Source organism: Simochromis diagramma, unplaced genomic scaffold (genome assembly GCF_900408965.1).
Source record: "Simochromis diagramma unplaced genomic scaffold, fSimDia1.1 OVJJ01000802.1, whole genome shotgun sequence".
NCBI lineage: Eukaryota > Metazoa > Chordata > Actinopteri > Cichliformes > Cichlidae > Simochromis > Simochromis diagramma.
The window spans coordinates 438,729-464,799 of NW_024387492.1; the positions used below are offsets into that span (position 1 = coordinate 438,729).

A 26,071-nucleotide genomic window follows, 5' to 3' on the forward strand; every position below is an offset into this window, starting at 1 on the left:
GTTTTAGCGAAACAGCCCCACTCGCTGTTAAATAAGCCAAACCTGGCGTTGTTTTACTCATGAACAGATTTACGCGTCAATAAATGACAGGTTAAACACTGCGAAAGTGTGTTTACGTTATTTTGCGACAGCCGCTATCCCCGCACGACAGGTGCCGTGTTCGGTCGCAACGTGGAGTTGTTTACTGTTACCCCAGAGTGCTGTCGGGCTTTAAAGACAGATGAAGCACTTTTAACAGACCTCCTTTCGTAAATAATTGGACTAGGTGACTAACGAAGGAAATGGGGAAGCCAAAGAAAAAGAGTGAGTGTGTGGCAAAGCGTTTAAAACATCGCAAACTGCTTTCTAAAGTGCTGAGGGTGATTGTAGCTTAAAGCTAATGCTAACGGCAGGTCCCATAAGATGATGACTGAAGCTGCATAACTCGGCAGAGAAGAGTTCAGCAACTTTTCTCGTTTTCATAGAGATCCGTTACACCGCATATTGGACTGTGATTCACTCCGTAAAGCTGCATTCGACAATTTGGACTCCTGCACATTATAAAGCTGTGTTTAAATAACCTGCGAATAAACCTTCTCACTGTAATGACAGTAATCTCACTATGCTGCTCTTGGTCAGGTGACCTGAGCCGAGCCGAGCTGATGATGATGACCATTGCCGATGTCATCAAGCAGCTGGTTGAAGCCCACGAGAAGGGAAAAGACATCAATCTTAACAAGTAAGTAATCAACGATACAGTAGACATACAGCCTGTGCAACAATAGTCTGTAACCAAAACAACGATGAACTGGTCCCACTAACTGTCTACCCTCTGTGTATGTGAAGTTGATTAGTCTTAATGCTCTTTGGCACAGAGCTCCACTGAACAGCGCTGCTGCACGGACACGTCTTTATTCTAAAAATGTGCACTGTAGTTTATTTATGGACAGCTCAACAACGATGACCATTTTCTGTGTTGGGCTATTGGAAAAATGCACGTGTAAGCCCTCCATGTCACAAAAGATTAGAAATTGGTATCAGCTACAGGAAACAGTCATGTGATTACTGTGTAGATTACACAGGCTGCATATTACAATAATTAAGAATCTAGTATAGATGGTAGATCCCCCCCCCCCTTACGTTTAAGACGTGGTTCTTTCTCTGGGCCTGTGGTCATCTAAGTGCTGCAGTCCTGTAGTCTGGGCCAATGATGTTGTTGTTATTCATGCAAACTTCACAACCAAACATCTGGTGTGTGTGCCTTAGTGCACTTGGCATGGGTGACTTGTACATCTGTGAAGAGCCCCTCAATGCAATATGATTTATGGAGGTTTTGAAGGAATCAATGCTGTCATCCAGATGTCAAGCAAGACAACGCTAGACCACAATGTGCAAAAGACATTAGCACATTATTGAATAATTAATATGACAAAGGAGCAGCTGAAACACATCGAGGAACAACGAGAAACCTCTTCCTGTCAACACCAGAGCCGTTGATCTCCTCAGTGGGAAACATGCGCCTATTCCAACTTTTTTAAAAAGCTTTTTGTGCCATAAATCCAAAATAAGTTTGCATTAAAGAACCATTTTAATTAGTTTTTGTACAATTTTCAATTCTAGGTGAGTTTTAAGCGAGTTGCATTTTGTGTTTTCAAACAGAGTTAAGACTCAGGCCTCAGCTAAATATGGACTTGAAGCTCAGCCCCGATTGGTGGATATCATCGCAGCTGTTCCACCGCAGTACCGTCGAGCGCTGGTGCCCAAACTAAAGGCCAAACCTATTCGCACTGCCAGCGGGGTACGTTGTGTTAATCTGCCGTCTATATCTCTCTCCTGCAGTCTGATATTTCAGGTTAAGGTTCAGTAAGGCTGAAATAAAATACACTAAGTGGCTTGTTGAGGCATGTTGAGTAATAGTTTGGAGTCACATGTTAGCAGGTGTGTGTGTTTATGTCTGGTATAGGATGAGTACAGCGTACAACACTGATGGGGTTTAATCCTTCAGCTCAGCTTTAGATGGACAGTGAAGATTGGAAATGCATGAACGTTCAGACTATATGGAAATTATATCTCTCACAATACCTAACCCCCAAAATGGGAGCAGATTTAATAACTTGTGTTTTTACTGCAGATTGCAGTCGTAGCTGTGATGTGTAAACCTCATCGATGTCCTCACATCAGCTTTACAGGCAACATCTGTGTGTAAGTTTTGCTTTTTGATGAGAGAAAATCTGTGAGGACATATTTCATCTTTGAGCTGCTTCAGCATGAGCAGTATCAGTGCTGTGTAAGTATATTTAGTGGTCATACTGTGGTTCACAGAACAAACCCTAAAGCCAGGTAGATGTAAAAGCTTTGACATGTTTGAGCTTGAAGTGCTGACAGGAGTTTATTAATAATCAGTTTTTTGTTTTTACTCTGGCAGCTACTGTCCCGGGGGACCGGACTCTGACTTTGAGTACTCCACACAGTCTTACACTGGCTACGAGGTGAAGCACCTTGATTTTCATCTACTGTGTATGCCTGCATGGAAGGTTTGAAGTCTGATAAAGTAAATAAGTTGTCTCCTCAACCCAAACTGGGAGCTGTTTCCACAGCAGCCTCTGCGTCCCATTCTACTTTCAGAAACTCTCAAATCCACAAATAAGCAGTCAGAGAGCAACGTGCTCGTTAGAATAAAATGTTATTGCGAGGTCTTTACTGCCTGATCATCCAGGACTTTGTGAGGACAAAGACTTAAAAATGAATTCTGGATTTATCCTGGAGCCGGTTTAGAAAAGTTACGGACAAAATCGAATCGTGGCAGCGCTCTCGCTGTGTTTGTGTAGAGACCAGCATTTATACGCATGTGCCTCGACACACACGTGTAGCTACATTTCTAGGGAAGTTCACATCACGTTATGATGTCGTGTTTGTCTTTGTGACTTCCCTACAGTGAAGAACCCAGAGGTATAAATCCGTTATAATAACTACAGTAATTCAGCCTAGAAGTAACAGTTACATGAAGTGGTCCTTCAGCATGAGGCAGGATGTTTGCAGAGATATTGTGCAGGTGAACAAGAGCATTCCTCCGAAACGGTTTAACATTCAGCTCAATGGACACGCTCTGTTCAGAAATGACTCCCAGGTTCCTCACAGTGTTACTGGAGGCCACAGTGATGCCATCCACATACATCAAGTTTGTATATTTTGTGCATTGATACTTTGAGCCATGTTTTTTAATTTAACCCAAAAAACGGGCGTGTAAGGTTCTTAGCACAGAACCCTGTGGAACACATGTCTGTCTTTTGTATGTAAGCAAACGTTAAACGTCCTTCCTGCTTCTCCCCTTCTTTCTGACAGCCGACTTCCATGAGAGCCATCCGAGCTCGTTACGACCCCTACCTGCAGACCAGACATCGAGTGGAGCAGGTCGGTGATTTTCTACGGTGTACTTTTTAAAAATTGACATTGTTTTGATTATTCGTGTTATTTTGGCTTTTCCTGAAATTACAGAAGCAGGAAGCACCTTAATCAGGTGTGTCGACTGAAGTGTGTCTCTTTATGTGGTCTCTAGATGAGCCATTTCCACAAATCAGCCGGTGATAATATATTTAGGTGCTGTAATGAGTGTCGAGGCTTTCACTGACCCTAATTATGCCATTATTTAAATTTATGGGCCCATTAGTGCTTCGCAGCAGAGCAAAGTCATTCATTGGAACAGTTCATGTGGATCTTTTTTTAAACTGGACACAGTTTTGTTTTGTTCCATGGAGCTTTGCCTGTGGGAGGTCCGGTTTATGTGCACTAGCTGTTTAAAGTTTAATTACAGTTAATTTTTTGAGGGATCAAAATGATCGTTCTGCTGAGTAATGGTGCATTGCTGCACTTAGCTGAAGTTGCAGATAAGTCCATTGCTTTAATGGTACCCAACCCTCGGGTGTGATTTGCAGCTGAAGCAGCTGGGCCACAGCGTCGACAAAGTGGAGTTCATCGTGATGGGCGGGACCTTCATGGCTCTGCCTGAGGACTACAGAGACTACTTCATCAGAAACCTTCACGACGCCCTGTCAGGACACACCTCTAACAACGTGGCTGAGGCTGTCAGGTATTTAATGAACTCCAGCGTTTAGCCTGGCAGGGGTCTGTGTCTCACAATAAGAGCAGAACACATAGTAGGATCTCTTTTGATAACAGAAGGATGTTAAAACGGTCACGTATGCTAGAACTACTGAGAATAACAACGGTAGCATGTTTGGACCCTTCCATGCTAGTGGTTGAAAAGTAAATGCCTGCTTTTGTGTGGAAAGGCACGTGAGAACATCTCCAATGACATAATGTCAGAGGTAAAGGTTGGATTTCATGTTGGTTTCAAAAAGCTCGCAGCGAGTGATGCAGAGATTGTGAAGCGGCTGACGTCTTTGGGATGTGTCGATTCCTGCAGTGATTATTAGACAGAGGTTTTTCCTGTAGGCAGCAGGCCCTGTTTGCACGTTTCCCTGACGGCCACTCGCCCCTGCAGCCTCTGGTCTCAGCTGCAGTGTTTCTACCATCGGATTTTCAGAAAACGTGTAAAGGTTGTAACCACAAGAGGGAGCTACTTCACCATTTTCAGTATTTCCCTGAACTCACTGAGCTCTTCTCGCCTTCTGATCATCTCATTTTACTCTGACTGTCCATTTGCATGTTAACATCAGTCAAACTATTACCTGAGTCTTACCTGCAATCTTCTAACAGATTTTCTGTCACCCGTTGTTTTGTTTGACCTCTTCTGTATATTTTGGTGGTGATCTGAAACGTAACTTTTACATTTGGATTATTACTCGATAAGCCAGTTTTTTTTTAGTGCCTTGTGTCATGTGGCACACCTCGGCCTTTTCTCCCCGTTTCCTGTGTGTCTCTCAGGGCTACTGTACTGTAACCCTGAGAGACGGCGGGAGAGAAGAGACGGTCTCTTCTGCTGAGACCATTTATGTTGAGGCAACAGTAGGTGGATCAGCTGATTGACCAGTCCAAAGTGTGGACACAGATTTTCATTTAATGGTTTTTCTTTATTTTCATGATTATTTACTTTGTAGATTCTCTCGATTGAAACAAAAAAGTGTGAAATAACCCAAAACATGTTTTATATTTTAGATTCTTTAAAACAACCCCCTTTGCTTTGGTTACTGCTCTTCGATGAGCTTCATGAAATGCTTTTCCTTAGTCGTGGTTTCGTAGCAGCTGTTTGACCATAAAGGCCTGATTCACACAGTCTCCTCTGAACATGTAGAGATGTGTCTGCTGCCGGAGCTCTGTGTGGCATCTATCTGATCTGAGCTGCTGCTAACCCGGATGAATTTATCCTCAGCAGCAGAGGGATTCTTGGGCTTCCTTTCCATAAACATGTGAGCCAGTTTGGTCGTAGCGCTTGATGGTTTTTGTGACTGCACACATTCAAGGTTTTAGCAAGAAACTCCACAAATGATCCCTGACAGGCACACCCGTGAAACCATCTCAGGTTTGCAGCCCTGCCAAAACAAGCAAAGGGCGGCAGCTTAGAGGAATCTGAAATATAAAACATATTTAGAGTTATTTAACCTTTTTTTTTTATTTGCCTCCAAAGATCTGGTTTCATATATTTGATGTCTTCAGTTTGTACAATGTAGGAAGCAGGGTTTCAATAGTTTTACAATTTTCATTAGTTTTTATTTTTATTTAGTTTTGACTTCAGATTTTCAATTTTATATCAGTTTTAATTAGTTTTTACCAATTGTTTGCTAGTTTAGTTTAGTTTTTATTTTTTTGAAAATCCTTAGTTTCAGTTTAGTTTTGATTAGTTTTAGTTGTGTTTGCAATAATTAAGTGCAACAAAATCCCAGTTTCATCACATCAGTCATGCTCTTCTGCTCATCCTTGGGTATGTTGCTATTCCAGCTACCATACTGCACCCTGCACAGGTCGCCTGTCTGTCGCAGGGCTAACACGCAGAGACAGACAACTCACATTCCCACCTATGGGTTCTTTAAATAAATAAATAAATAAATAAATAAAGCCAGATGAACAACCACTGATACCAGGCAAGTATAAAATGTATATCTTGGCCCCAATGAGACTATTAACTCTTGCAGCACCGGGTGTTCGTAATTTTGGTTCAAGTGAGTTGATAAACTTTTTGAAGGCAATTGACTCACACAGTTATGTAGATGTCCCCGTCCTGTTGTCTCGGGATGCATCACGCCGCCTTGCCTGGGGTTAGCGTCTGTTTCTGGGGATGAGGGTTGAGTGTGCTCCCTTCTCAAGATAAGCTAGGTTAGCCTTCTTGTGTGAGCTTTTCAAGTGCGCTTTAAGGTTTGTGGGATTTTTCCCCTTTAGAAATGTCCCTCATAATTTGTCTCTTTCCACTACAAGACACTTGCTTTATCCAAAACACAGTCATATTCAAAGTAATCCCAAATTGGACTCTGGCGCTTTCTCCCGACTTTTCCTGACATGATTCTGCGCGTGGACGGAGCAGCGACACAGACGACTCGACTAACGTGCTGCCACCTGCTGGCACAATGAGACACAGCAAGAAATAAATCTGGAAACTAAACTTCGTTTTCACCCTTGACTCTTGTAGGACACACACACATCAGTGAAAACTAAACACATTTTTGCTATAAATTCAGTTAATTTTAGTTTTGTGAACACTCATTACAGTTTTAGTTAGTTTTCCTTTTTTTGTTTTTATTTTTATTTCCGTTAATGAAAATGTTTTTCACTTCTAGTTTTCGTTATTTCGTTAGTTTTCGTTAACGACAATAACCTTGGTAGGAAGTAGTAAAACCATTAAATGAGAAGGTGTGTCCAAACCTGTGACTGCTGCTGTACATCATCAGGTCTGTTTCCTCAGAGGCTGTGCTGCACACCATGCTGGTGATTCTTTGGGAATCACCGTGTGTGTGTCACCAAACGTGTTAACCTTCATTACATGTTTATATAATCAGCTGAAAAATAAAAATGAAACCAGTGCAGCATGAGTGTAATACTGGGACTCCCAGCATCCCCTGCTTGTGCCATGCAGTAATAAAGTAGCGTGCCTGATTCCACTCGGCTTTAGTTCAGTCACCACCAGACTTCCTGAAAGAAGTAAAAAGACGTTGATGAGGAATCCACACATTAAACTGTTGAATGAGTTCATTCAGGATTCGGGTGAAAGGAATAAGCGAGGTCACTCTGACGAGTCCTCTGCTTTTACTCCCATCGATTTCTCACTCGGCCACTTGTGGCCAGTTTTGAATGAAATCGTCCCGCAGCTGCTCGGTGTGGATGAGTAGAAACGCCAAGATGATTGGAGAAGATTCCGAGTCAGGTTTATAGAGACGATTGGACCAAATAATGGGTTTGTCTGCGGCCAGCCGCATCAGCCTGTTTGTGTGCAGGAGCTATTTGCTTTCCTAAAGTCCGATTAGGCCCGAGAGGCTAGTTTGTGCGATTGCGTGTCTCTTCTGATGTATGTCCCGTGTGTGTACACGAGTGTGTTTGCGGGAAGTGTGTGAAAGTGTGCCTGAATCCACCCTGCACTTCTATCAGCATGCTGTGTTAAGATGCCAGGATTACGGTAATTGCAGTGGCTGCGTCTGCAGGAAACACTCGGTTTTGCTGCCCTTATCTCTGTGCCTCAGTGTGTGTGTGTGTGTGTGTGTGTGTGTGTGTGTGTGTGTGTGTTTGAAAAAAGTCGTGTGCATTTGATGTCTCTGCTTCTCACCCTGCTCCTGATCGGATCGCAGCAGTGAGATACCTCGAGATAATCGCCCGAGATAATAGACTTTTTATTGATTCATCTCACACAATCTGATCATTCTCTCTGGAGCATAAACTCTTGTAATTGGTGTAAATCAGCCAGCAGACTGTAAAAGATGGACGTTTATTGCCAGCAGATACAGTCAGAAGGAATATGAGCCGGTGTGAAGGCAGCTAATCGTCATCAGAGCAGCTGGAGCGGAGAGAATGACACCTGGCCAGTGTCACGAGAAGAGGTGTGCGTGCGTGTGTGTGCCTGTGCGTGCACGTGCCTGTGCATGTGCATATGTGTGTGTGCCCGTGTGCGTGTGTGCGTGCGTGCGCGCGTGCGTGTGTGTGTGTGTGTGTGTGTGTGTGTGTGTGTGTGTGTGTGTGTGTGTGTGTGTGTGTGTGTGTGTGTGTGTGTGTGTGATTTCGATCAGTCACTCAGATAAGTCTGGAAGCATCACTGGACTCGATGTTGTTTCTGTCTCGAGATTTGTAGAAGATGAGTGACCGCGCTGCGTCACATGTTGCTCTGTTCTCCATCTCAGGCGTCCTTGTTGTTTATTGCTTTATTAATCAGCCTGTGTCATGTGGCATGCAGGGACACTTAGTGAGCAGTGTGGCCTACTGTTAATATTTCATGGGTTAGCTTTTATGATCATTCTGCACGTTGTTCCAAATATTACTGAAATGGAAAAGATGCAGAGTGCAGAGCGGACTAAAGGTGGTCGTACCAAATATTCACTTTGAAGATCATTAAACTTGTACAAACTGTTTCTGCCTCATGTCCTGTACTTTCATGATTTCAATAAATCACTGCACCTCAGAAAGAAATGAGGGGCGACTCGAGCACTGAAAATCATAAAGAAATAGAGATTATAAAGAATTCAAACAAAGGGTCTGATTGAATATGTGATTCAGAGACAAATTGTTTAAAGGAACGAGCCAGTCGGGACTTTCTAAAGTTTCTGCTTTTTTTAATGAAGTGTGTGATTTTTGTTTGATGCCAAGACTGTTGACAGATTTCACTTAATATGAACAAGATGCTATCAGGTTCAGTCAGATTTGAAATGGAAGAAGTCTCAGCAGGACAGTTTGGATTTCACTGAAATTGTTTGTCTTTGCAGGAAGATTAGACTCACGGACTTTGTGACAGAGTTGCAGAGAGATCTGAATCCAAGTTTATAAGCTGGGATTGTTTGTAATAAAGCAGATTTTTATCTGGACGAACCACAAGCTTCATTTGAGATGTTACCCGGCCAATGGCTGCTCTGACTCATGCACTGCTCCCGCGTCTCCTGCCTCTTATAACCCAGAGAGCCTCAAAATGTATTGTAATTATGTCAGAAGTTGGCAGATGTATTTGTTGAATCCATTTGAAATGGTGTTAAAGACAGCTTCAAAGAAAACGCTTGAATCCAGCAGGACCAAACACATCTCTTAATAAGTAGATCCAGATCATACCCAGTAAAGTGTCAGTGACTTGCAAACAAAACACTTGTTAATGTCTCATTTAGCATTTCCCCCTGTCATGCATTTTCTTTATTGGATTAATCAGTGTGTCTTTAATGTGAGGTTAGTGTTAACTGTCGGGATAATGAGCCGAGCAAACTCGCAGCCTGTAAATTGATGTTGCTAAATGGTCCCAGTAATATGTTTCCTTCATATGGAGCAACTCAAACATTTAGACTCTGTGAGACTAAATAGTGAAATTAAAAAGACATTATCACACAGACATGAAAGCGATATTTTAAAAACACCCAATGAGCAGAAACGACATCAGCACAAGTAACTGGGAATGTTTTTCTCCTGCAGGTACTCGGAGCGCAGTAATACCAAATGCGTGGGGATCACTATCGAGACGCGGCCCGACTACTGCCTGAAGCGGCACCTCAGCGACATGCTGGGCTACGGATGCACCCGGCTGGAGATAGGAGTCCAGAGCGTCTATGAAGACGTGGCCCGCGACACCAACAGGTCCGTGGGTAGAAGTCATGTGACAGCAGGGCGGGGATGGCTCAGTAGGTAGAGTGGCGGCCCCATGATCGGAAGGTCGGGGGTTCGAATCCACTGAACGGCTACCCTGAGGTACCCCTGAGCGAGGTACCGTCCCTACACACTGCTCCCCGGTGCGCTGCTTAGTGGCTGCCCACTGCTTCACTGAGTGAATGGGTCGAATGCAGAGAGAGTAATTTCCCCACGGGGATCAATAAAGTATACATTATTATTATTATTATTGATGGGGTTGCAGCCTGCAGGCTTTAACAGCTACTCTCTGCTTGTGTGTTTGTGCAGAGGCCACACGGTGCGAGCTGTGTGCGAGTCTTTCCACCTGGCAAAGGATGCCGGCTTCAAAGTGGTCGCCCACATGATGCCAGACCTGCCGAACGTGGGCATGGAGAGGGATGTGGAGCAGTTCATTGTGAGCTTTTTTCTTTCTCTTTAGCGCAGTTTTACCGCTAATCTGAGCTGAAGGTGAGAACAGATACGAGGAACGAGTGAGGGTTGGTAGGTTATCGGTATTACTTTGTCAATAAGAGGGAACCGCTTCCACCCGGGCGAGTGGACTTGATTTTGGAGGTTAAATGATGGCAGCCTTTTGCTTGTACAGTGCTGTGAATCCCTGTCTTCTGCATATACAGGAAATGTTGTGAGTCCTTACAGTAATCACATTACTTTTGGTTGGTTGGTGGTTGCTGGAGGTCAGCAGCTGTGCTGGGTGCTGTCAGGCTGAATAAGAAGGTGCTGCACCAAAAGTGTCCTCTCGACCGCTTTGGTCACCAGCAGATCGCCACGGTTTGGATGGAAGGTGCCGACCGCTCTGCAAACACTCACTAACGAAACATCAAATGATGGTGAAACTCAAAAAAGTGAGACACAAACTTCAAATTAAAAGTTGTGCCTTCCTGCTCAAACAACACGTTTCAAAGACGCAGCTTTTACTTCCACAGTGAGAGCTCTCTGCCTGTGCTAACGAGCGTCCAGCTGCAGACCGCCACGTAGTGATGTGTCGGTCGCGAACGAACCGCCTCTTAGAGCCGGCTCTTTGAAGTGAACGCGCGAGCCTCTTTCTCTCGCACTTTTTTCCGCTTCACTCCGCACGTGACCCTTGTGCTTGAGGAGCAGAGGGGGGAGGGGCGACTTCCTGTGTAATTTGCATAATTTTGAATCATTATTATGCTTTAAATTTTACTTCTGTGATCCTCGTCTTCTGTTTTTTTTTTTTTAAACAAAAAAGTACAGGCTCCGCCTCGCTGACTGACATCAGCACAAATATGGCGGTCAGTGTTTGTCGGCCGTGTCATGTTTTGCACTGACTGAATGTTAAAAGATGGTTTGATTAAAACAATGAAAGCTGTCACCACTGATATATTTCAACTGAAGGTTAAAGACCAAAGCATAACGTACAGAAACAGAAAGCATCGACTCCTGGTCACATGATTATTTTGGACCTCAGCGTTGGCCAGGATCGAATCCCTGATTGGATATTTTTATGGATTTCCTTCATAAGAAAAGTTGTAAGCGGACAGAAGTGTGTCGACGTGTTCTTGAGAAACAAAATGAGTAAAAGCTCCAGACTAAAAATAGCACGTTTGGTCGATCATCAGGTTTATTGTTTGTGGAATAAGTAGTCAGACCTTCCCTCTTCTGCATGGCAGCAGCGTGCGTCACCTCACAGTGCGATAGTACCAAGTATGTCCCACGTGTAGCGTCTCAAAATAGACCCGGAGAAGACGGCGACAGTCACTCACAGTCGATGGAAGTCTTGTCAGATGCCACTCAACGGCGGGCTCAGTTTGCTGCTGTGATTGGAAACATGGCTGAATGCGCAGAATCAGACGGGCTGCCTTCCCAGAGCGCCAGACTGTAGGACGTAAATGACGACTCGGTTTGAAGCTGCGTGCGCTCTGAGCTCATTCCACTTGTTTTGAAATCAGGTGATGAAAATGCAACGAAGGAAAAGAGCAGATATGACTAATCGGTGCAGGTGATATGACACTGGCTGTGTAAGAACCAGCAGTGATATTGATTTCCCCTCTCGTACCTGATAATTAAACCGTGTTTGTGTTTCGTTTTTAAACTGCTGCGTCTGATACGCGGCTCGCTTTGAAGGAGAATCTGATACAGAGATGAAAAGACCCCAAACCGCCGTGTTGCTCTGAGATTAGCTGTAACCTGCTTTCACACTCAGCTCAAAGTGAAGACATGTTTGAAAAAGATGTTTTAATCTCAGATACTTAAGTTTAAAATGTCAGAGTTTGTAGAAGCCTTGGCTAACAGCACAGCGTGATGTGGGCAGTTTGTTTGGTTCTCACAGGTCCAGTGGCTTTATTGTCTTTCCACCCACGTGCAGTAGGGGTGGGCGATAGAAACGATATACGATAGAAACGATATAAATTTGGCCAACGATAGAGATTTTGACTATACCGCTCTAGCGATAGCGCATGTTGATGATGTCATCAAGCTGCGCCTGTTTTGGTCGAAAGCATCGCAGCGGCTAAAACCACTATCATCTGCAAATTATGCCGACAGTCACAGCAAAGAGATGAAGCACTGTTGAAATATGGGGAAAGCCAAAAACTGCGCTTCCTCCACTTCCATAACATTGATTCATTAATGTTGAATTCTCTCGCAGCTGCTCTGTTCCCATGTTGTTGCAGTATATTAATAACTAACCTCGTATTGTGGATGAATGATCTCAGTTGTTCTCCTGACTGAAGTTTGGCCCGTGTACAGCATCCTGCTATGCGATTGCATTTGTCCCTGACCGCCAGAATCCGTCACATTAACTTTTATCGAGTGGAAAAAAGTTGGCGTTCATCCTCCAGCTTCACTGTGCTAATGTTATGCTAACATAGCTGTGTCGCTAGCAATCACGTAGCACAACATTATATACCAGGTAGTAGGGGTGGGGGAAAAAATCGATACTGTGTAGTATCGTGATATTTTGTATCGATACAGGGACAGCAGAAATCGATATTTTGTTACAAAAAGGTTTTTGTGCTCTGACTTCAGAGCATGTTGATCCTTTTTCTGAGCAAGAATCCTGACACTCCTTCACTGTCCAAATGTGTTTAACTGTTTTTGGCAGCAATAAACATGACAGTTTACTTATTTTAATTTAAGACATGTTTTATTTTAATTACGTTTAAAACTTTTTTATTTAATGTAAAATTATATTTTGTTTTAATTTACTTTCAAATTCTTCAGTTGCTGAAGGGGCTGCATAGTTTTCATAAATTGCATAGTTCAGAATAGCTATAATTGTACCAGATGGTTGCATTCAGTTAAGTTGGACTAGACTGTAATACAAACCGTTCAGTTTGTCAACAATAAAACTGACTGAAATGAGAGAAAGACTGAGTGCGAGACTTTGTTATTAGATAAAATGAATATTGATAAAGTTTACCTTTATGGACAGAATTTGAATATCGCAAAATATTTTAAAAAATTGCAATAATATCGTATCGTGTGTTAAGTATTGTGATAATATCGTATCGTGGGATGTACGGTGATTCCCACCTCTACCAGGTAGTCCAACTTCAGTAACCCTCCAAACGTCACTGCTGTCTAGTTTTCTGTCTTCATTTATGTTGGAAGTGATAGCAGAGCTGTACGTTTGAATTAGTTTCAGAAATCTCTCAGTCAGAACATGGTATGAAATGTTTAGGTGGAAACTAGCGAGATAACTTCCTGCTAACTTCTAACTCCGTTAAATTTAATAAATTCTGTTTTCATGGATGCCTGGATGTTAAACTTAATTGTTACACCTGGTAAAGCAGCAACGCTGATGATTTAATTAAAGATGAAAGAATTTAGACCGTTTTTAACTCTCAGTGTTTGTTTGACTTTGGGACCTGAAGTGGACGGAGTTTAGGACCCAGATTACTCCGCGTAGCTCCTCACTACTGCAGCCGTAATGCTCTGACCATCCATCAAGCAGTGCGGCTTACCAAAGCTGTACTAAAACATTTTTAACAGATTTCTGCCCAAATCGGTTCGAGGTCAGTAAGCACAACCAGAATTCATACATAAGGCACACTCTCGATTTTTGAGAAAATTAAAGGATTTTAAGTGTAGAAAATACGTTATACAGAAGAAAATAATATATCCTGATCTATATCGTTACCGCACATGCTTCAAATTATTTCGCGATATGAAATTTAGGCCATATCGCCCAGCCCTAATGGGCAGTGCGAAAAACAAACAGACTTTCTAAAACATGATTGTTTTATGACTAAGATAGCATTATACTAGAGGTGGGAATCACCATACAACTCACGATACGATATTATCACAATACTTAACACACGATACAATATTATTAGGGGTGCAACGATACACAAAATTCACGGTTCGGTTCGGTTCGATACTTTGGTGTCACGGTTCGATATTTTTTCGATAAAAAAAATGTTCATGCCTTTTTAATTTGTCATTTATTAAAATTATAAATATATATTTTAACTCAAAAGTACAGTTTTTAAATTTAACCCTAACCCTTGTAAGTGTTTTTTATTTTGACAGCGAATGTGCACCACTTATGTGCACCCCTGGTTATTTAGCACAGCTTAACTTTCTGTCTCGCTAGCTTGCCCTGCGCTCTTCCTTCTGATGATGCTGTCTGTGTTGAGCGCTCAGTGGATCTGCGCTGGACAGTGCAGCCTAGGCGGAGTAGTTGAACGCAGATTCACTGAGCGCTCAACACAGACAGCATCGTCAGAAGGAAAGTTGATAAAAAAAATTACAAATTTTGTATTGTTCTTTTTTTTTTCTCCCCTTTGGTTTTCTTTCTTTCTCTCCCCTCTTTCTTTCATTCTTTCCCCCTGTCCTATCCCACAGTCATGTCTGTCCCGTTTGCAACTGAAAATAAAATAAATTCATAATTATAATAAAGGTCAATCAAATGGACCAATATGATGATCCACTTGGTAAAATAAATCCACTTGGCATCTTTCTAGGCCTCAAGACAACAATTCTGATGGCTATAGATCCAAACGGGACAAAAAAAAAAAAAAAAAAAAAAAATTAAATTTTTTTTAAAAAATTGTATTGTTCGATACATATGCGTACCGAACCGAAAGCACTGTATCGAACGGTTCAATATCGATACGAATATCGTTGCACCCCTAGATATTATTGCAATTTTTTAAAATATTTTGCGATATTCAGATTCTGTACATAAAGGTAAACTTTATCAATATTCATTTTATCTAATATCAAAGTCTCGCACTCAGTCTTTCTCTCATTTCAGTCAGTTTTATTGGTGACAAACTGAACGGTTTGTATTACAGTCTAGTCCAACTTAACTGAGTGCAACCATCTGGTACAATTATAGCTATTCTGAACTATGCAATTTATGAAAACTATGCAGCCCCTTCAGCAACTGAAGAATTTGAAAGTAAATTAAAACAAAATATAATTTTACATTAAATAAAAAAGTTTTAAACGTAATTAAAATAAAACATGTCTTAAATTAAAATAAGTAAACTGTCGTGTTTATCGCTGCCAAAGAACAAGTTAAACACATTTGGACAGTGAAGGAATGTCAGGATTGTTGCTCAGAAAAAGGATCAACATGCTCTGAAGTCGGAGCACAAAAACCTTTTTGTAACAAAATATCGATTTCTGCTGTCCCTGTATCGATACAAAATATCACGATACTACACAGTATCGATTTTTTTCCCCACCCCTACATTATACAGCAGCTGTTTTGTTATTAAAGATTAACACCAGTCTGCACATGCTCCAGAGAGCTTTTCTTCAAATTCTTTAACTCTCACTCGCTTTTGCAACTTTGTACTTTTGTGTTAACTCGCAGCAACAACTCCACCTCATTGTTAGTCCATTTAAAAACTCGCTGCTTTTCCTCCACATTTTGCTGCAACGTTTCAAAGAGCCGGAAAGCAAATAAACAGCAGACAGAAATGAGGCAGGTCGAATCTTCTTGCGTTTCACGCATGCGCAGGACTGGAACGTGAGCGTTTTCGGCCGTTTCAATGTGGACGCACAACTCTGTGAAAACGACTGAAAACGCTAGTGTGGACGCGGGGTGTTGTCAAATCTATCCGGGCCAGTGTGGACGTAGCCTCCAGTCACTGAGCAGCTCCCACCCCTGATGAGCCTGTGTGAGCACTGAGCGGCTCGTTCAACAGACTTTTACAGGAAGGAGGTCACTCTTACCAGCAGCTGTCAGACGGCTGGACGTCCTGCTCATCGGCTTCTTTGTTCTCTGTAGGTTTCACCAGAATCACTCCCCCAAAACACACACACACACACACACACACACACACACACACACACACACACGTGTACATATTTTTGTACATATGAACTTCAGTTGTGTGTATAGGACTACTTTGTGTCTTCCTTCTGTAGTTTATATTCCCCCTTCTGTAACAGCTGTGTAACACCCAAATTTCTCAACGGTGGGATAATAAAGGTTTATTCTATTCTATTCTAGAACAGCTCTGGCAGCAATAACTGGAAGTAGTCATGTTTTGTAACATTGGTCTCTGATATCTCGCTGGGGGACATGTGTCCCACTTTTCTTCACAGAAGTTCTGCTTTTATTGTGAAGGTGTGAGGAGTTCATTGGCAGATGCTACAATCCTCACCTTCATACAGGGAGGACTTTATTTCAAACACAAGTATATGGCAAGTGTCTGTGAGCGGAGCGACTCATGAGAGCAGAGTAGGACTTCTCTCTGAGCAGAATAAGGAAGGTGCGCAGCCGTGAGAGCGTCTCCAGTCTGGTGCACGTCAGCTGTGGACTTCTTTCAAAGCAAACCTCACATACATGTGTGTTTACTGAAGCTGCCGTGCCCGTGAACGTGTCTCACATTGTACCGTGGAGGGCAGGACTGTGACAGGAAGCTGTATCTGTGTTTCCTTCCCTGCAGCATTTCCTCTGTCACTCGTCCTCTCTGTCGTCTGTGTTTCTCCCAGACAGCCCAGAGTATTTTCTCTCTCGCGTCTCCTTTTCTCCTCTGTTGTCTCTGACTTGATCTCTTTCTTCTCTCTCCTCTCCAGTTGTAACGTTCCTCTCGTCTCCTCCAGCAGTCACACCGGCTTCCTCTCTGCCTCTTTTATCACACTGACACTTACATTATACAACCTGTGTGTGACTCCCCTTTGTTCCTCCTCATCATATCTAATCTTCCATGACACCCGTCATGCCAGTGAGTGGAGCGTAAAAAATATGAATTTTCACTCCAGGATCCAAACTAAGCTTTTCAGGATCCTTTTCCATAAAAATCCGAGCTAAAGCTCTTACTGACGGAGCATCCAGGAACAGCCGGTTTGAAGGACGGGAAGAAGAAATGATTAGAAAAGGTGGGGGAAATGAAGAAGAGAGGAGTGCCTAGATTTGCATTAAGATGTTTCACTTTAGTTTGCTTAATAACCTCTGGAGTAGCACACTGTGGAGTACTTCCTTTGTAGTAGCAGGTCCTTATTTTATGTCTTCACCACATTTTGTGCCAGTAACAGAAGAACATTTCAAAAAGGCTGAGCAAACGTTTCCATATCAATCCCAACAGCAGTACAGACTGTACATCATGCAGAGCTCGAAAAGAAGATGAGTGGACTTCTTTAAGTTTGTTAGGTTGTTAAAGCTCTCGTTCAAGAGGCTTCTTCAGTCCCAGGTGTTTAAATAGGAAGTGGTCGACCCCCTCGAGGGTTTAAACACCGGGAGCTCGTTCAGGTTCTTGACACTACGTGACCAGACAGACGGGGATCAGCCGCTGTCTGTCTGCTAAACTCATGTAAAGAAATATTCACGTGGCTGTTAGCAGTTCTGTAAGATTTTAAAAACATCTTGTAATTCAACAAACTGAAGCACCAGATTTGGTGCCAACGACTTAAAGCAATTGTTTTCTGAATGATTTTGTTGGTCTCTCACATTTTTGTCCTGCACGAGCCAACCGGGGCCACGCTTTATCCATCGACCTCACGTTTGACTGTAAAGGGTGGGTCATTTATATGGATCCACTGTAATAACATGGGAATGGTTGGTGATGTTAAAGTCCTGTTTGTGGCACATTAGTATATGTGAGGGGGCAAACTCCTCAAGATGGGCGGTGACCATGGTGGCCATTTAGAAGTCGGCCATCTTGGATACAACTTTTGTTTTTCAATAGGACCATGTGACACATCAAACTTATTGGTAATGTCACAAGAACAACAATGGTGTGCTTGGTTTCAACGTAACTTTATTCTTTCATGAGTTATTTACAAGTTTCTCTTTGTTCACAGCCATTGACATATTGTGTTGATATCTGGTGAACGCAGTAACCGGGTCATTGCAGCAGATTTCAATGCAAGACACCCTACGAGACCACCCATCTCCCACGCTACAGTTAGCAAACTGCTTGCTAAGTTTGGTGAAACTGGTTCAGTGTTGGATTTGCCAAAATGTGGACGAAAGAAAACTGTCAGTAATGAAGGAACATCTGTGGCTGTCCTAGCTTCATTCAGCAAGAGCCCACAGCGTAGCACTCGCCGCATGTCACTGGAGAGCGGCATTAGTCGAACATCCCTTCGGCGGATATTAGCTACTCACAAATGGCACCCTTACAAACTCCAGCTACTGCAGCATCTCAGTGAGGATGACCCAGATCGGCGCACAGAATTTGCAGAATGGGCAAAACAAAAACTGGAACAGGACCCTCAGTTCACGCAGAAGATTTTGTTCAGGGATGAGGCAAACTTTGATGTGAATGGTGTTAACAAACAAAACCACCGCTATTGGTCTGACACTAACCCACATTGGATGGATCCCTCCAAGACTGTTGGAACAACAAAAGTGATGGTTTGGTGTGGTATATGGGAACAACGATAGTGGGTCCATTCTTCATCATTGGAAACCTCAAGGCCACTGGATATTTGAAATTGCTACATGATGATGTGTTTCCCTCTTTATGCACTGAAGCTGGCACGTTCCCTGAGTTTTTCCAGCAACATGGTGCACCACCACATTATTGGTGCCAGGTCCGAGCATTCCTAGATGAACAGTTTCCTGGAAAGTGGATTGGAAACTGAAGGCAATTGTCTATGGTGTGAAGATACGAGATCTGCAGCACCTGAAACTACGGATACTGGATGCCTTTGCTGGCATTTCTCCTGCGGTGTTGCTATCAGTGTGTGAAGAGTGGGAGAAGAGGGTTGCATTGACAATCCAACACAATGGGCAGCACATTGAACACATTTTATAAGTGGTCAGAAACTTGTAAATAACTCATGAAAGAATAAAGTTACGTTGAAACCAAGCACACCATTGTTTTTCTTGTGACATTACCAATGAGTTTGATGTGTCACATGGTCCTATTGAAAAACAAAAGTTGTGTCCAAGATGGCCGACTTTAATTGGCCACCATGGTCACCGCCCATCTTGAGGAGTTTGCCCCCTCACATATACTAATGTGCCACAAACAGGACTTTAATATCACCAACCATTCCCATGTTATTACGGTGGATCCATACAAACGGCCCGCCCTGTACATCACTGGTTTACAGACAGCTGCTAATAATAGTCTGATTGAGGTCCTCTGTTTGCGAGCATTCGGAGGCGGGGGCTCCTCATTGTCTTTTGCGTTTGCATTCATCTCGACCAATCAGTCATGCTTCCTGTTATCTGTGGCTGCTGCCTATTATAATGGGCCCGCTGCTGTCTGCAGCATCCCAGACCAGTTTAAGTCTGCAGAGAGCAGCAACAGGAGAACTTTGCACATCACGCTCGTTCTGATAATGAAATTCGATTACAACTTCCTCCCAGCCTGAGCTCCTCCCTCACTTATCTCCTGTGTACAGATGCTCCTGTTCTCAGGGAGGCATCCTAACGAGGTTCTTCTCTACCAACCAACAGAAGCTGTGAATTTCCAGTCCAAACCAGTAGCAGGTGCATACTCGCCGCCCCCAGTCCCAGGTCTCCTTCTTTTGGTATCGAAGCGTTGTTATTTGTCGGATCGGCTCCCCCTCCTCCCTCACCTCCCTCCCTTCAGCTGCACTGCAGGGCCGTGTGGGACATGTCCTCGTGTGATTATGAGCTGTGACGAGAGAGGGGGAGATTATGAGATACCGATAATGCGGCCTATTTTGGAGAATGCGCCTCCACTCCAGATTTTCACGGTCCTGATCATGATAGCGAGCGCAGAGGGGAGGAGCATGACTGGAAATCACACTGACTCCTCTTACTGCGCAGACCCAGACATTTCTTTCCTCCCACTGAATAACTGAGTGTCAGTGGATGCTGCTTCTAGCCGGGCTCGTTGCCTCTGCAGAGGCCCGTTTTTCTTGACCCGTGTGGAAAAGTCACATAAATGAAGTCAGCTCCTCCTTTTCTCTCTGACCCCGTTTCATCAGTTTCAAGAAGCTCAAACAAACTCTCTGCTTCATTCCAGAAATAAAACTTTGATGCAAATGTGAATTGTTCTCTGTTAAGCGGTGAGTTTAAAGTGCAACATGAATCTGCTTGTTCCAGGAGTTTTTTGAAAATCCAGCTTTCAGGCCAGATGGACTGAAACTGTACCCCACCCTGGTCATCCGAGGCACGGGTCTGTACGAGCTGTGGAAGACCGGCCGGTACAAGAGCTACACGCCCAGCGCTCTGGTGGACCTCGTGGCTCGGATTCTGGCGCTGGTGCCGCCCTGGACCCGAGTGTACCGAGTGCAGAGGTGAGTGGATACACTTGATGGTGCGTGAGCTGCGTGCACGATTCTCAATAATTCCAGCACATGGCTAAAGCCAGGTCATGCTTCAGAGCAGCATCTGTAGGGTGATGAAGTTTAACAAACTCTGTTATCAGACGAAAGTCTCAAAGATGCAGTCAGTAACTGTTTGAGGTTATTTCATAGAACAAAGATGCTAAAATCATAAATATGCATGTACAGCTTCCAACAGGTCGATGTGTTTGAATGAATGTGATAAAAATGCACAGAGGCAGCGGTTTGTGGAGGAAGTGACTCACATATGGGGCTCACACACACACACACACACACACACACACACACACACACACACCGGGAAAAAGAACGGTGGCCAGTTTTTCAGGTAACTTTGTGCTAAAAACATCAAAATACTGCAAAATATTCAGTGGATTGTATTTTATTATATTATTTTATTTAATTCCTTAGATATATTAAATATCCTCGTGTGTGCAAAATGTCTTTTTTGGGCCATAACTGAGTACAATCCAAATGTAATGTAAAAAACTCATTTGTCTTTTTACAGCCACCACAGCGACGATTATTACAGTAGAATCTGCAGCTGTTTATACGTCTAATAGGAATTAATTTGAGGTGTGACTTATGCAAAGCTACAGGAATGGAGTGCAAGAATAAAAATGTGGAGATGAAGCTGAGATGAACGGTTCCTACAGGAACCCCAAAGTGTTTTTGTTTGGGCGGGGTCAGGTTAACTGGTGACTCTAAATTTCCCTCAGGTGTGAATGTGAGCGTGAAGCATGACAGCAGAGCTGTTTCTGTATAAAAAAGAAATTCTGTTAGTGCAGAAAACCACGAGTGCAGTACTGTACCAAAGATGTGGAGCGCCTCTGCTGTTCAGTCATTTCTTGTATCATCCGCCCATCAGGGACATCCCCATGCCGCTGGTGAGCTCTGGTGTGGAGCACGGCAACCTGAGAGAGCTGGCACTGGCCAGGATGAAGGACATGGGCACTGAGGTGAGACTATAAGGCCTGACATGCTGTGCGTCAGCTTATTTTAAGGAAGGAAGCTAACGGTGTTTTCCAGCTGGGATTTGATCCGACAAAAGGGGAGAACAGTTGAACTCGAGTGGCGACAACTGCCAACGTGCAACTGCTGACTGTGAGAATAATTTTCCCGCTGTAGCTGTTGTGGGTAAGATGACAGATTAAAACGCCACACAGGTGTAGCTGAGGACTGTTGGAGCACAGAATTGCGTACCCTCCCGCCCAGCCGGCCTCCTCCAGCATTTATTGAATTTATGCTGGAAAGTAGAAAGTAGATTAGAACGTGGGTACGAGCCCAGCCAAGCTGAAAACACCAGGCTGGGCTGCACATGCGAGAGTCAGCAGCTGCAGAGCGTCGTTTAAAGAGACTGGACTAAAAAGCAGCCGTTATCAGACAGCGAGAGCTGAGCTGAAACGCCACCACAGAAAGAGCTCTGCCTTGCTCTTCCCAAAAACACCAACTACCCTCACGCCTGTGTGGCTGAGCTCCACACACGGCTACGAACCAGAATCACGCTGCGTCGATCTCACATGCAGCTCTGCGCTGTTATGCTGATGTTGTGATGCCAAATTATTCAAACTTGACCTCCTTCTCTTGTTGACGCTGCAAACTTTTCCAGCTGGTTTGCAGAAAGCTGCTCCTCTTTGTTTACCTCAACTTTTTCCCTGTTTTAAACACAACTAATGCTGTGATGAAGTCTGTAGTTCAGGCTTTAAACCGCCGTGAGCACTCAAGGGCAGAACTGCTGAATGAATGTGGCCTTCGAGTGAGGAGGTGGAGCTCAAACGACTCGTGTCAGACGGGATGAATACGAATTAGTTTGCGCTGGGAGTCACGCGCAGCGACTCTACAGCTGAGGTACTTATTCCCGAGAGGTCACCGTAGCAGATGGATGTGCACGTTTGATTTTAAGAAAGATGATAGCTCCCCTTTACCTGGGCTTGGAGCCAGCGCTTCTTGATACTGGACTCGAGTCTCCTCCTGGCCTCGACCTGGGGATGCGTCGTGTTCGCTGCTGCAACGCTGAGCTCCTCTAGAATCCAAGGATAAAACTTTGAGACTGGAAATGAGCAGAAATGGTCCCCTTTAAGACACAGCTGGCCATCCTTGAAACAGAAAGCTTTAAAGTTCAAATCCGTAAGATTTCAGGCCTGGTTCATTTGGAGACACAGCGGTTACCGTGGTAACAGCAAGTGCCCTTTATCTGTGCTTAGACAGCTGCTGAGAGCAGAGGAGGGACCGGTGCCAACGAGGCTCCAGTTTGATTTTAGGCATTGCTGTGGTCTGAATTTGTGTTGCACACGCCGACAGAGCTCCTCACATTACAGCAGGGACACGCCTCTGCTAACCAGCTGATCAGCATTTACACAGATAAACAGTCGAGCCCCCCCACACCCCCAGATCCCTAATGGGGCTCCATACTGTCATCAGTGACTTACGACCGTCTAACATGGTAACACCTCCAGCAACATCTCGCTGACGTGTTGCGTCTTTCTGAAAACGTTTCACCTGTGGCTTCAGCCGTGGCTTAGATCTGCATAGGAGCAGGTAACACCGCAGCCCACAGTCACACTTCCTGTCTATCGTTTTGTGACTGTGTGCAGTTAGACTGCAGGTCCAGACGTGGAGCCACATTTAACTTGTGAGAAATCTGAGATGATAAAAGTCTGTTTTATATTAGAGGTGGGAATCACCATACATCCCACGATACGATATTATCACAATACTTAACGCACGATACGATATTATCACAATACTTAACACACGATACGATATTATTGCAATTTTTTAAAATATTTTGCGATATTCAGATTCTGTACATAAAGGTAAACTTTATCAATATTCATTTTATCTAATATCAAAGTCTCGCACTCAGTCTTTCTCTCATTTCAGTTTTATTGTTGACAAACTGAACGGTTTGTATTACAGTCTAGTCCAACTTAACTGAGTGCAACCATCTGGTACAATTATAGCTATTCTGAACTATGCAATATGAAAACTATGCAGCCCCTTCAGCAACTGAAGAATTTGAAAGTAAATTAAAACAAAATATAATTTTACATTAAATAAAAAAGTTTTAAACTTAATTAAAATAAAAAATGTCTTAAATTAAAATAAGTAAACTGTCATGTTTATTGCTGCCAAAAAAAGTTAAACACATTTGGACAGTGAAGGAATGTCAGGATTCTTGCTCAGAAAAAGGATCAACATGCTCTGAAGTCAGAGCACAAAAACCTTTTTGTAACAAAATATCGATTTCTGCTGTCCCTGTATCGATACAAAATATCACGATACTACACAGTATCGATTTTCCCCCCCACCCCTATTTTATATATAAGCTGCATGTGCAGGAGCATTATACTGATGAGCTGTAACAGCTGTGAAGTGATTGGACTTTCTAATTTGTGTGTGTGTGTGTGTGTGTGTGTGTGTGTGTGTGTGTGTGTGTGTGTGTGTGTGTGTGTGTGTGTGTGTGTGTGTGTGTGTGTGTGTGTGCGCCTGCAGTGTCGTGACGTCAGAACCCGGGAAGTGGGCATCCAAGAGATCCACCACAAAGTCCGACCTTACCAGGTAACCGACGCCCTCACTCGCAGCGTGAGACGGGCCGAGGAGACGTTGTGGTTTCCTGATGCTCCCTAACACAGATGTCTGTGTGCAGGTGGAGCTGATACGGAGAGACTATGTGGCCAACAGCGGCTGGGAGACCTTTCTCTCCTATGAAGACCCTGAGCAGGACATCCTGATCGGTCTGTTGCGGCTGCGCCGCTGCTCTCCACAGTCCTTCCGCCCGGAGCTCAAAGGAGGCGTGTCCATTGTCCGTGAGCTGCACGTGTATGGCAGCGTGGTCCCTGTGAGCAGCCGAGACCCGAGCAAGTTCCAGCATCAGGTGGCTTACACTTTCACACACATCAACAGATATGCCCGTGACGGTTTCGCTCCGAGCCTCTCCGAGTTTTTCTCCACACCAGCCGAACCTCAGAAGCTCTGAATGTTTTCAAACCGATTGTATTTGTGTTGCGTGTGCAGGGGTTTGGCATGATGCTGATGGAGGAGGCTGAAAGAATCGCCAGGGATGAGCACGGCTCCTGCAAACTGGCTGTTATATCAGGTGAGTCGATGCAGACGATGTGAACTGTTCTGACACAGAAAAAACAAACACTTTAGTTTGTAAAAGTAGACAATCTTTAGTAACTGTAACCACGGAGACCACAGTGAAAGGAGGAAAAATCTTTACCCTTCACCAGAGATTTGATGCTTTTAATCTGAAGGAGCAGAGGAGAAGTGTTTTTGAAGATGTGGCCGAGACTGAATTGTACGCTGTAATAACTGACTACTTATTTTTTTAAGTGCTGGTTTACACATTCACCTAACAACAGAAGGATCCCCGGTTTGATCCCGGGATGAGACTTTGCCAAATCAAACAGGGGCCCGCCCAGTGTGCTGAGGCCTCGTGAACAACACAGATTTACACAGATCTGTGACGAGCCAATAATGTCACTGCGTGTGTCAGACTGAGAGATATCAGGAGCCGGTGATGTGAATGTTTGGGTCCTGTGACACTGAGAACGCTGTGATTCATCCTGCAGGTGTAGGAACAAGGAACTACTACAGGAAGATGGGCTACGAGCTGGAGGGACCGTATATGGTGAAGGACCTGTACTGGCCGGGAGCGGACTGAAACGGACTTTATTTATCAAAACAGCACTCTGGGACGCGAATATTAATGTAATGGTGTTCTGCAGTATCGGAGGCGGTGCTGGTCGGCTTGTTTTATCTGGAGCACACAGAGGCCGCCGCTGCTCCATTTCTTCTGTTTTTTAAAGATAAGGAGACGTACGAGAGGATGTAAGGAATTAGGGAACGTTATCTAGGGTGAAGCCAGCCTTGTGTTTGGAGTTCAAATTAAGATTCTTTAAACGTACAGTGTCATCATATGGGCGCCTTTTATTTAAAGTTGCGCATTTCCGAGTCTCCCCCTTTTTCTGTAAACACGGGTCCCGGTCGCACCGCTCAGACTCTTTCACAACAAGCAGCACTGATTCACTTTGACGTGGAACAAGAGCCAACCTGCCGAGGCATTTTTAATTCCACTCCAATGATCCGTGCGCGCAGCGGAGAAAAATCGGGATATCTGGGTATCCGTGAAATAACCGTTTGCCTGGGATGGAATGAGACGCCTGCATCACGGTTCCAGTTAATCATGTTTATGTTGCAATCACATAGAAACCCATTACGAGGGGAGCGTTCATTAATGGACGGCGGCGGATGAACAAACAGTGGAAAGCGTCCTCGCCGGGCAGCTGTTGTTTTGATTTGTAGGGCAGGAAATTGAATATTAGCGTTACATAAAAGCGTCTCAGTTAATCCTGTTTCTTGTGTTTTCTGTCATGCCTTCTTGTCTTTTTCTGGAACAATAAAGTATATTTCAGTAACTGCTTGTGAGATTTTGAGTTCTTGTTGCAGGGAGACCTTTGAGGCGTTAAAACTAAACGACAGAAAGGTGGAAAGCTTCCAGAGGTAAAGGTCACATCCTATCAGAGGCTCCGATAATGTGATCCTCATCGCCGGGGGTTGGTAGCAGACCCTGCGCCGAGAGCTCATTTGACAAATCCTTTCCGGTCAAATCTCGCACCTGTCTGGCTGCTGTTTTAAA

General features: G+C 43.9%; 1 protein-coding gene across 1 annotated transcript; it reads left to right on the forward strand.

The window, feature by feature from the left end:
• Positions 1–145: 145 nt before the first annotated feature.
• elp3 (elongator acetyltransferase complex subunit 3) lies at positions 146–25,850 on the forward strand. The gene is made up of 15 exons (XM_040016832.1): positions 146–303; positions 619–718; positions 1,639–1,777; positions 2,111–2,181; positions 2,405–2,468; positions 3,322–3,390; positions 3,912–4,066; positions 9,523–9,684; positions 10,003–10,129; positions 20,186–20,379; positions 21,296–21,386; positions 23,923–23,988; positions 24,077–24,304; positions 24,445–24,526; positions 25,005–25,850. Exons 1-15 carry the CDS (start codon positions 282–284, stop codon positions 25,094–25,096), a joined length of 1,662 nt encoding a protein of 553 aa, XP_039872766.1. The 5' UTR covers positions 146–281; the 3' UTR covers positions 25,097–25,850.
• The last annotated feature ends 221 nt before the right edge of the window (positions 25,851–26,071 follow it).

What these genes read in the sequence shown, in the direction of transcription:
- elp3 (XM_040016832.1), top strand. Translation starts at nt 282, where the DNA reads ATGGGGAAGCCAAAGAAAAAGA. An exon ending in GGGATGTGGAGCAGTTCATT is followed by an intron (nt 10,130 to 20,185) that starts GTGAGCTTTTTT and finishes TGCTTGTTCCAG; the next exon opens with GAGTTTTTTGAAAATCCAGC. An exon ending in CGAGCAAGTTCCAGCATCAG is followed by an intron (nt 24,305 to 24,444) that starts GTGGCTTACACT and finishes TTGCGTGTGCAG; the next exon opens with GGGTTTGGCATGATGCTGAT.